The sequence below is a fragment of the Labrus bergylta genome, chromosome 21, assembly GCF_963930695.1.
Source record: "Labrus bergylta chromosome 21, fLabBer1.1, whole genome shotgun sequence".
NCBI lineage: Eukaryota > Metazoa > Chordata > Actinopteri > Labriformes > Labridae > Labrus > Labrus bergylta.
In genome coordinates, this window is record NC_089215.1 from 616,274 (window position 1) to 627,590 (window position 11,317).

At 43.2% G+C, this 11,317-nt stretch overlaps 2 protein-coding genes across 2 annotated transcripts in view; one reads left to right on the plus strand and one right to left on the minus strand.

Moving 5' to 3' along the window:
- The window catches only part of minpp1b (multiple inositol-polyphosphate phosphatase 1b), a gene marked incomplete in the record, with an annotated part of 6,229 nt that extends 2,860 nt beyond the window's left edge, over positions 1-3,369 (plus strand). Inside the window, 4 exon segments of the mRNA XM_065949241.1 lie at positions 1-86; positions 323-453; positions 552-685; positions 999-3,369. Of these exon segments, the coding sequence (XP_065805313.1) occupies positions 1-86; positions 323-453; positions 552-685; positions 999-1,252 (605 nt within the window).
- Positions 3,370-4,599: 1,230 nt separating this feature from the next.
- Positions 4,600-10,489, minus strand: atad1b (ATPase family AAA domain containing 1b). Its single transcript, XM_020627569.3, has 10 exons — positions 10,379-10,489; positions 8,849-9,058; positions 8,656-8,754; positions 8,416-8,536; positions 8,113-8,313; positions 7,880-7,986; positions 7,107-7,196; positions 6,964-7,014; positions 6,718-6,848; positions 4,600-6,512 (listed from the first exon to the last, which is right to left on the minus strand). The coding sequence occupies exons 2-10, from the start codon at positions 9,020-9,022 to the stop codon at positions 6,392-6,394; spliced, it is 1,095 nt and encodes a 364-aa protein (XP_020483225.1). The 5' UTR covers positions 9,023-9,058; positions 10,379-10,489; the 3' UTR covers positions 4,600-6,391.
- Between the last annotated feature and the right edge of the window lie 828 nt (positions 10,490-11,317).

Here is an 11,317-nt window from a genome sequence, read left to right on the forward strand (position 1 = left end):
CTGCGTTCTTCTTGTGTTCCTACGAGCTCTCCATCAAGTCTGTACACTCGCCGTGGTGTTTCCTGTTTGACGAGAAGGACGCAAAGGTACACACACACACACACACACACACACACACACACACACACACACACACAAACAAACACTTTAAATTAGCAAATTGTCAGGCTTTTATTTTGAAATTTCGAATTACTTTACTTGCTTTGTGCTTTTATTTTGAAATAAAGTAAGACCCTTCTGGTAGATGGAAGGTTAAGACATGAAGTTAAGAACAGAAACAGGAAGTGGTCAAACAGCTGGATTAACTCGTGCACTGCTGCAGGTTTTAGAGTACAAGTCGGACCTGAAGCAGTACTGGAAGCGCTCTCACGGTCACGCCATCAGCAGTATGTCCAGCTGTCCCCTCTTCCACCACGTCTTCAGGACGCTCGACAAAGCCGGACGTCCCCGCAGGTCGGTGACATCACACACAAACACAAATCGCCTCTGTGTAGAATTTAAACTCTGTAAAGTAGGAAGTCAGTCTGACTGTCGCTGCCGGCGTCCCGCAGGGCCACAGACGAGCCGCCAGAGCCCGCCTCCATCCTGGTGGGTCACGCTGAGACGCTCCTCCCCCTCCTCTCCCTGCTGGGACTCTACAAGGACCAGACTCCGCCCACCGCCAGCAACTACCACTCACAGCACGGTAAGAAGCCCCACCCATGTCCTGACATCCAATCAGAGATGAGGACACAAAATGTATCTCTTCAAACAAAATGGCTGCTAACTTTTAGGTCCTCTAAAGTTTTGTTTTCTGACTTTGCTAGCAGCGCTTCGACCGTCTGTTTCAGAGCATTTCTCACGTTTGCTGTTGCTAGGTTACCAAAATTGGCTTTTGGCACTCCCACTTCCTGTTGTAGTTTCCGTTAAGTTGCTTTGCGTTTCACATCTAAATAATGTAACACTGAACTGTCTGAACTGAAAAATGTCTACACACCTGAACTTGTCGTGTCTCACAGGAAGGAGTTTCCGCTCGAGTCTCATCGTCCCGTACGCCGCCAACGTGCTCTTCGTCCTGTACGACTGCCAGCGAGGCCCGCGCCTGCAGCTGCTCGTCAACGAGTCGCCGGTCCGATTCCCGGGGCTCGAGAATGAAGACGCGCCGCTGTACCGGGACGTCAGGGCCGTATACCGCCACCTGCTGGACGGCTGCGACTTCGAGAAGGAGTGCGAGGGGCGGAGCGTTGGCCGCGCACCGAACATCGAACTCTGAGCGGAAAAAAAACAAACCGACCTCTGACGCCATAAAAGAACAGTTCAGACCGAGTGAATCTTTACCTGGTCACCTGAGATCACCTCTATTGACCTCAGCGTCTAGTTTCAGACTGTGATGAAGATATGACCAATCTTTAAGCCCCGCCCCTTAGCTGTGGCCGGCAATCACAGTCCATCAATTTAATTCAACCAGGAAAACCTCGAGATAGGAAGTAGTGAAGGATCCTGTGAGCATGAAAACGGTACGTTCAAAGACGTGGTGGGTCACCTGACCCCCCCAGGTTTACCCCCTCCTCCTTTATCGCCCCCTGCTGGTGACCTGGTGTTTGTTCCTTTAAGAAAACAGAAGACGCTGATGGTTCCTTCCTCGTGTGTGTTTTTCATATTGAATGATTAGTTCCAGTTTTTCTTATCAGGTGTGCAGTGTCTACTTCTGAGTCTGCAGGATCTCGCTTCTGATTGGCTGCTGACCTTCAGTGTGTTCAGATGCCTGATAAGACGCGTACAACCCCAACCTGGTTTCCTGTAATCTGGTTGGTGAATTACTGCAGGGGTGACTGAGTTTGTAAGTCTCTTTTTTTAAAGGAGCAGGACAAATTCAATTTATGTTCCGGGGTCAGTTTGCTTTAAACGGTTTCTTCTTCTCAAAGTGTCAAAATATTCAAGAATTTTTTAAACCACATGTTTTAAAACGATACAGTCTGTTATTTTAATGATCGATATCCAGAGGCGCTGCTTGTCAACAGGCAACTGCTTTGGGGCCCCAGACCAGTAGGGGGCCCCAAAGCAGCGTCCAAAAACATGCTAATTTTTGCAATGGGGGTATAGGAAACCAGCCTAACGGGTCCCATCTGACACCACTCCCTCTTGTTTGCCCTGGGCCCAAACAGACTGAATCAACTCAGAATCAAAAAGTATAGAAACTTTTGAAAAAACAGAAAGAATCCAGGAAAGAAATGCAAGAAGTAAGAGTGCAGGAGTTTTCTTGGAATTTATGATAATTAAAACAAGACAATAAACAATCTTTGGTTTCTAGGACTTCTATTTTTGTTGCCGTGGAATTTAAACACTAATCAGTTTGACTAGAATCGTATAAGTTATCAATTCTGATACTGCGACATCTCTACCTTATTTGTGTTTTCATGCCGGATTATTTTGTGCCAAAACTTTGCTTCTCACTGCGCTATAGAGTTTACAAGAAACTGCTGCTTCTACACGACGTTTTCTCCAATTTCACCACTAGATGTCACTGTTGTTATTTAGCACGACTGTAGATTAAGGTTGTATCGTTCTCTTCTCATTTACGAACCTTTTGAATGTTGTTTGGTGATTAGCTGGATTACTCTTCGATATCGCTATTAGAACGTTTATTTTAAAGGAAGAATGTGCGACTTTTTGATCCAGTAGATGTCGCCCCTTGAGCACCAGCATAAAACCAAAACAAACTTCCTGTTTGGCCACGCCTCCTCCATCCTGCAGCCTCCGCTCTCCTGCAGAGACACACCTCCAACCCCTCTGACCTCGTATTCGAAAGGAGTTAAGCTCAAGCGGCGGACAAACTTGTCCTTTGCTCGAGCTGCAATCACCTGTGTCCTGCGTTATTGTTTTAGCATGCTAATGTTAGCGCTCTTTAGTTAGCTCGTAGCTTCACATTGTTGTGTTAGCATGCTAATGTTAGCGCTCTTTAGTTAGCTCGTAGCTTCACATTTCATGTAAACTGACACAGAATGAGCGTGATCTAAAAACTCTTACTAACATCCAAATAATCAGTGAGTATGTTCTTCTTCTTCTCTCTAGTTCTTGACTAAAACAGCTTTTATACACAAGGGGAGGAGCCGGCCGTCCCGTCCATGTAAACACGGCTCTGACAACAACACAGCCAGCGGGACTCGAGCTTCTCCCTCATTGTAGACAGTCAGGACTCAGAGACACATTTACACAGGACAGACTTTATGATTTATTGATGTGTCACACATTCTTCCTTTACATTTTGTCCTCATGAGAGTTGGTTTATTTGTAAATTTGATGGATGAAAACTTAAAGAAGCTGCATGTTTAAAAACAGATTATGTGACAGGGTGGAAGATATGACGATATTAAATACTGAGAAACACTTTTTAACTTTCAGTAACTGAAGTCAAGCTGAATGAAACTCAGAGTCTCTGTTTTCTGTTTGTCAAGCAGCAACCTCTGGTGTTAAAAAATAAAGTCGATGCTGAAGTGTAAAATCCTGCAGTTCCTGGAGTGTCCACTAGAGGCTGGCTGCAGAAGCACAGGAAGTCACATACACACCCATTCTAAAAAGCCTGTTTTTACAGCAGAGATGAACATGTTTACAGCCTGGTTCAAAAAACCAAATAGGTGTGATTAGCTCATGTCTGGATGGACACACACTGTACGGGGGGTGAATGTTTTGATGACTCATCAGTTTTGATTTGATGAAGGATAAGAGTTATTCACAATAAGGCGTGTAGCTGACCTGATTGACAGGTGGGCGCGGTGTAACGGTTTGTCAGGAGGTTTAAAACCCGCCTCAGCTCCAGCTCTCAGCCTGTCGTTAGGTTGACTGAAAGTTAGACTGAGACAGCATTTCCAGCATGGAGACCGCCATCGATGGGACTCCAGCGCCCCCTGCAGGAACAGACGGGGGACGTCACTCAGGCTTCAAATTTTCATATTTACAGTCTAAGGTGTTTGTGTGTGGGTTTTGGTGAACTGTCCCTTTAACCTTTAGTAGAATGTCGTGAATCAGAGTCGACACTACAGGGTTTATTCAGATGAGATTCTCTTCAGGGGTTTAAAGTGTTTTATGTTCTTTATTTATTCTGTTTTAATAATATTGGGACACGTTTGATTCTTTTTCTACTAATTTTGCTTCTGTAGTTTTATTTTGTTTGTTTCGGGTCCCAGAGCTGAAGTGTTTCATGCTGTAGTTCCTCTAATGGCCACCAGGTGCTGCTGTGATGAACGTTTGAGCTGCAGGGATCCAAACAATTATTTTCTTTCAGGGTGTAATTTTCTTTTTTCAAAATTTGTGCCAAAATAAGCTTAAATGGCCAGTCAGCTTTGATCACTTTTTGTGTTTTTCGGTTTCAGCTTTTCACTCTGTGCTTCTTCTTTTAATGTAATTGTTATTGAAAAACGATGGAGGCCAAATGTTTTAAATTGAAGCGCTTTAATAAACGTTTTTCACTGAAACAGAACAAAGTGTTTTTTGTCTTCAGAGACAGCTCTCTATGTTTAAAATTTAGACTGCAGTACCCATTTTAAACACTAGGTGTCAGTTACATACTGCTCCTTTAAAAATCAGATTTATTTTTATCATGACAAATAAAAAACACTTAAACATCATATTTTGTTTTTATTACATCATCCAGCAGTTTTTACACCAGAACTCAACAGGAAACAAAAACTACACTGTAAAAAAAAAAGATCCTGATTTTATTTATGTTTATCAAACTGACGCTGTGATGTCCAATCATCAGGCAAGTTTATAATTTATACCAAAACTTTAATTTGACTTTTGAAGGCATCACAATCAAACAGTTTATAAACCAATAAGTAAACTATTATCAACGAGGAACCACAGCTCAGTTCAAACTCATTGAAACATCAGGATCCCAAAATCCAAACAAAATAATAATAATAATAATAATAAAAGTACACTTCATGAAAACGATGAATAATCCCCCTTCTGACAGTTTCGGCTCCATTTTCTGGAGTTTAGATTCATACTTGCATGTTTGTATATTTTACAGAGTAAACATTTAAAGGAAAACAAAACAGTTTATGAGTCTGTAATATCCTGATAATTTCAGATCTTCTAGACGTTTCTAAGATAAAATAGAGCTCTCTGTAAAAATGTTGAATAATAAACTGAGAATCAAGAAAAAAGTTGTACAAAGTTAATCCTGATTAATGTCATGCTATTTTGTCCCTTCAGGCTCTCCGTAGATAGTGGTCCTCAGTGTCTCCCTGTAGTCTCAGTGATGTAAAAGAAGGACACTGCTGCATCTTTCAATGTCTCATTTCACTTTAACAAACTCTCAGACAGCTCAGCTGACAAGAACAAAGTAATCTCTCTCGCTCGCATAGACGGGACAAAAGTCGAGGAAGGAGGGCGCTCTACAAGGAACTGACACTCTCTCCCGTCACTCAAAGTGGAGATAACGGAGCGTTGATAATATCCACACCATGATTGAAATGTTGACCTATGACCTGTGTCAACACTGGAGAAAACTTTATTCAGCTCCCTGCAAGCCGTTTATTGATGAGTGTTGGGATCTGAGTAATGAGCTCGCACCACACTTCAGTTTGTGCACCTTCAAATTAAAAGCACCACATGGTGACAAATGTTTGCAAGGGGGAACTGAGATTCACAGAGCAGAGAACGAAATAATTAACGGACGCAGTGTGGACAGCGAGCGTACAAACATGCACGACACAGCGCTTTATATAACGCTCGCGTGCCGTTGGGGACACAGTGTAAGACAGCACAAACTTTCACAATAAAAGCCTAAAAACCTTTATTTAAAATGTTATTTAAAATTGTAATTTATCGCGATAACAATCTACATTATAATTCATGTTTTGCGATCTCTGGGTTCTGATTGGTCCTTTGATACAGCTCCTCAGTCACTGAATGGTCACAGTTCTGATCGAAGGAGGGGCTTTCATTTTATTTTTAGAGGGAGGGGAAATTCAGGGTTCATGTTTTTCATTCAAACCAGAGAAATAATTCACAGAGAACTTAAAAAGTAAAAACTTTCTTTAGACTTTAAATGAAATTATCAGGAGACTAAAGAGCTATATGTTATTAAACCCGGCAGCAGCTGGAGCATAGATTAGTTAAGATGTAACCTTAAAATAAAAAAACCGTCACTGTGAGTTTTATTTACAGCAGGAGGAAGCGTAACTTTGTTTTTAACTTGTAGACTCACAAATATGATTCATGGTTTCTGTGACTTCAAATTCGTTTTTTTCCTAGCAGCATGATCGCTCGATTTTAATTAATAAAAAAAGCAGTGGCACACGTTGAACATATTTAAACACATGTAGAGACAGCAGGTCAGTATGTACACACTGTCTGAGGTCCTCATGTGATCAGTGTGCGTGTGTGTGTGTGAGTGTGTGTGTGTTCAGTCCAGAGCAGCGTGCAGCAGGGCTCCTTGTCCGCCCGCTGTTTTAGATTTCTTCATCTTACAGATCGCCTTCTGGAGGTCGGACTGATGAATTGGGCGGATAAAATCTTCTGATGGACTGAGAGAGAGTGAGAGAGAGAGAGAGAGACCATTTAGAGTTTTCTAACTTTGACATAGAAAATATAAACATTAAAGGACCCAGGACAGCGCCCTGTGGCACCCCATAAAGACTAACTGCGTTTCATTGCCTGCTGCTAATGTGACATGTTGATGTCACTGACCAGAAGTGAAAGACAGAAAGAGACAGACAGACAGACTGGTACCTGTCGCTCTGAGTGTTGACAAAGTCTCGGACGCAGAGCAGCGCGGCGTCACGACACATCTCTCTGAGGTCACTTCCTGAAAAGCCTTCTGTTCCTTTGGCAACGTCAACGAGATCCACTGAGAGGTCGACCTTCACAGAGACGGATCAAAGTTTCAATCAAACGACGACGAATATTTCTCACATTGACAGATTTCTTTTCTGAGATCAGATGGAAATCGAACAATGTGTGAATGTTTGAACTTACGCTCTCGTTCTCCAGGATGAGTTTGAGGATCTGCTCTCTCTGCTTCATACTCTGCATCACACACACACACACACAAGTCCAGAGTTAATTCATCTTTGTGTATACATTCATGTGTATTTGTGTGTGCGAGTGTGTGTGCGTACAGGCTGGTTGATGTGGAACCTGGTGGGCATCCTTCTCAGGATAGCAGAGTCCAGATCCTGAGGACGGTTAGTGGCTCCCATTATGATCACCTGAAACACACAAAGTCACAATTGTTATGACAACTTTACTTCACAGTGTTACCGTGTAAGTTACTGACTCTTTACCTTCTGTTTTTTATTTTAAAGTTCACATATTATACTAAATCCAACATGTTCCTCTAACTCTAACATGTGTCTCTAGTCTGTCTAAAAACCCCCCAATGATGAGAAAAGTCCATCCTCTCTGTCTTCTGCCTGCTCCACTTTTCAGAAAATGTGTGCTCAAACATGCCGTTTGGAGATTTTCCCTTCATGACATCACAAAGGGCAGTAGCCCCTCCCCCAGGTGGGTGACACTCCCACAGCTAGGTGTTTGTTCTGCCCTCTGAGTCTGCCTTCTCACCGTAAACAATAGGACATGGAGCGAGAAAGACCGAGTACACCCGAGCCCTTCCAGAGAGGAGGCGTGGTCAGACACAGCTCATTTACATATTTAAAGGTACAGGCACAGAAACAGCCTGTTCTGAGCAGGGCTGAAATAGAGGGGCTTATAGACATGATCAAATACAGGATCAGAGTGGATTTTTTATAACCCTAACCCTCAGAGATCTTCCTACAGCTTTCTCTGGAATTATTGTCGAAGAAATTCAAGATTCAGACAAATACACAGAGATACATAAATCAATAAACAGAGCACATGGCAGCGTAACAGAAAACAGTTGTAGTACTCTTACCTGACAGTGGTAGTCAGTATCGAGTCCGTCCCACAGACTCATGAACTGAGCCTTCATCATGGCCGTGGCCTCGTGATCCGAGCTCGATCGACTCCTCAGGAACGAGTCTGTTCAAACACAAAAAATATGAATATGAAGGATTTTTGGAGGAACAATCAACATGCAGCTAGATCTTCATCTGTGTGTGTGTGTGTGTGTGTGTGTGTGTGTGTGTGTGTGTGTGTGTATCATACCGATCTCGTCGACAAAGATGATTGACGGCTGCAGTTTGACGGCCAATGAGAAGACGGCAGCGGCCAGTTTCTGAGACTCCCCGTACCATTTGTCCGTCAGCGTGCTCGGCTGCAGGTTGATGAATCGGAACCCCGCCTCCTTGGCCGTCGCCTTGGCGATCAGCGTTTTACCGCAGCCCGGGGGCCCGTACAGCAGCACGCCTGTTACCATGACAACAAAAAGAGATTTTAAGTTTAAAAAAAAAAAAAAGAAAACTTTCCCCGAAGTGTTTGTTCACAAACAAAGAGCAGAACGTTGGTGACCTTTAGGAGGCTGCAGCAGTCTGGATCCCTGGAACAGGTGTCTCTTCTGAACAGGTAAGATAACGGTCTCCTTTAACTCTGTGATGACCTCGTCCAGACCGGCAATGTCCCTCCACGTGATCTGAACACACACACACGCACGCACGCACGCGCGCGCACACACACACACACACACCAATCTGTAACCATTCTGCCTTGAATTAGTCGGAAAGGCTGTCGTTATGAAACAGGAGGGATTACCTGCATGCTGAGTGGGTCGACCAGGTGAGCTGCGATGCTCATCTCATACTCTGACAGCTTCACATTTTTAACACCGATCTGACGCATCAGCTTCTCCGCCTGAAAGAGACGAAATCAAAAAGTCTACAAAAGAATTCACTTTAAGCTCCATTAGACGACGCTGACTCATCCTGACGCGTCCCTCCCGTCTAACCTGTTTCTGAGCCTCCACCTTCTGCTTTCGGGTCGGGTCGATGGCGTCCACCATCCACTTGATGGTGAAGTAGGTGACGGCTCCGAAGATGGTGAGACGGAAGAGCAGGCCGATGACCTCGTTTCTGCCCAGAGGACGGGCGATGTTCTCAACTGGAACCTCCCTCAGCACCATCGTCAGGGTGAGAGATGACAGGGAGTACACACGGAGCTGCAGGAAACACACACACACCAACAAGTGATGTCATCACCATACCCGAGTTATAAACCTCGATAAAAGGGCTTGTGAATATCAAACACTAGCCATACCTCTTTTGCTACCATGGCAACAAAAAATGACAAGTCCTCAGGGTTGGGAAGTAACAGATTACATTAAAATGCACATTTAAAGCATGTTTTTGCTTATACACCTGCTTGTTACAGCAGCCATGTTGCACTTTAATTTCCCTAATTTCTGAGCTGTGGAAACTAATAAAGGTAAAGGAAATTGAATGGTTGCCATTTTTCTTTAAATAGAATCAGTTGCAGGACACATTTTACCACATTTGTGTTTTGTGTACTTGCATAACTTTTTCTCTGAAGACAGTAATTAGATCGTAAATTCAGTGTTCCAGATAAACACGCTCAGCGAGACCATTTTGAAGTAATCCAGAAGTATTTAGAATACATTACTTTACTTGAGTAATCCAAGGGAATACGTCACAGATTATCTTTTAGGACATGTAATCAGTAATCTGTAGGGGAACACGTTTTAAAAGTAACCCTCCCAACACCAAAGAACTCCATTAACTTGGTATTGTCCTTCTAAGAAGTGTTTTCTGTTATTTTTGTCCAAGCCGTATTGAACAGCAGCTCCTGTTGAACATTTTACAACATGAAGTTTTTCCTCCAACAGTTTTTTATTTCGACTAAAAACTCAGAAATGCTTAAAGGTCCCATTCTGTCTGCGGGGTTTGGTGAGGACATGTGGCTGAACTGAACTTCACTCTGGATGAATCCAGACTTATGACATGTGAATGAAACACATGCCGAACACACCTGAGGAATAGTTTCTGTTGTGTAAGCATGCTGGGACAGGTGTGTCCTCCCGAGAAAAGCGACGATGTCTTAAATTATACATTTTTTAAACGGAGTCCGGCGCGACGTTTCTTTTAAGTAACAGATTCTGACACACACCGGGTCTGTCACTAAACTACAGGGAATCTGTAGACTCCTACACATCCTCCTCGACCCCTTTCCTCGACCCCCATGAGTCCTCGACCCCCATGAGTCCTCGACCCACAGTTTGTGCCCCCCAGGTGTCTACATTATTAAAAACGAAAGCAACGTGAAAGCTAGATGCTAACTAGCTAGCATTAGCTTGACCTTCTCGTCTTTTCGGCTGTAACAGTTACACTCCTGACCGGGAACATTTCACACAAATCCCGGCCGGTAACACACCGCTGAGCACCGACACATCCGTTAAAAACCCCCTGAGAGAAAGTAACATCACAAACGGGTTGTTTCTCCGGTAAATGTGACTCTTACATACCTCCGGTTGTCACGTCAGGCAGCGACACTTCCTCGGCTGCTTCTTCTTCGTGTGTTTTTTTTTTTTCGTGGTAGGTTGTAATCCCAATTTAAAGGTCAATACCGCCACCTACTGGAGCATTTAAGATTATTATTATTATTATTATTAATCAATATTATGATTATTTATCATAATATTGATTATAATAAAAAAAACTATCAAGCCATGTATTTTCTATGTCTACATATTAACATAAACAAATGTAAGAATATACTGTGACTTACTTTTTTATTTTGGCTTCTTCTGTGATACTGGTAGCAGGTTGTGGGCTCGTCTTCTACGTTTTTCATTTCGGACTCTCTACTGCCACCTACAGTTCTGGAGTGTCAACACCAATATCACTCAAAGAGTTTTCAATCTCAATCAATCGTTATTTGTACAAAGCCTCAAGACACATTACAAAAAAGCAGGTAAAGGACCTTACTCATTGTTAATTTATCTATAAAGAACCAATGTTAATCCATCACTAACCAACATTTAGCAAAGTTACAGTGGAGAGAAAAACTTCCTGTTAAAGGTGACATATCCTCCTCCTCCTCTTCTTTAGTGTAAATAAGTCTCAGAGCTCCTCAAAACATGTGTGTGAAGTTTCTTGTTCTAAATCCACTCTGATCCTGTATTTGATCATGTCTATAAACCCCTCTATTTCAGCCCTGCTCAGAACAGGCTGTTTCTGTGTCTGTACCTTTAAATATGTAAATGAGCTGTGTCTGACCACGCCCCCTCTCTGGAAGGGCTTTGGTGTCTCGGTGCTTTCTCGCTCCATGTCCTATTGTTTACGGTGAGAAGGCAGACTCAGAGGGCAGAACAAACACCTAGCTGTGGGAGTGTCACCCACCTGGGGGAGGGGCTACTGCCCTTTGTGATGTCATGAAGGGAAAATCTCCAAACGGACTGTTT

Coding starts and splice junctions, on each gene's coding strand:
- atad1b (XM_020627569.3), bottom strand. CDS start 9,022: ATGGTGCTGAGGGAGGTTCCAGTTGAGAACATCGCCCGTCCTCTGGGC. Junction 8,314..8,415: donor ACTGCTGCAGCCTCCTAAAG/GTCACCAACGTT, acceptor TCATGGTAACAG/GCGTGCTGCTGTACGGGCCC. Junction 6,513..6,717: donor GTCAACACTCAGAGCGACAG/GTACCAGTCTGT, acceptor ACTCTCTCTCAG/TCCATCAGAAGATTTTATCC.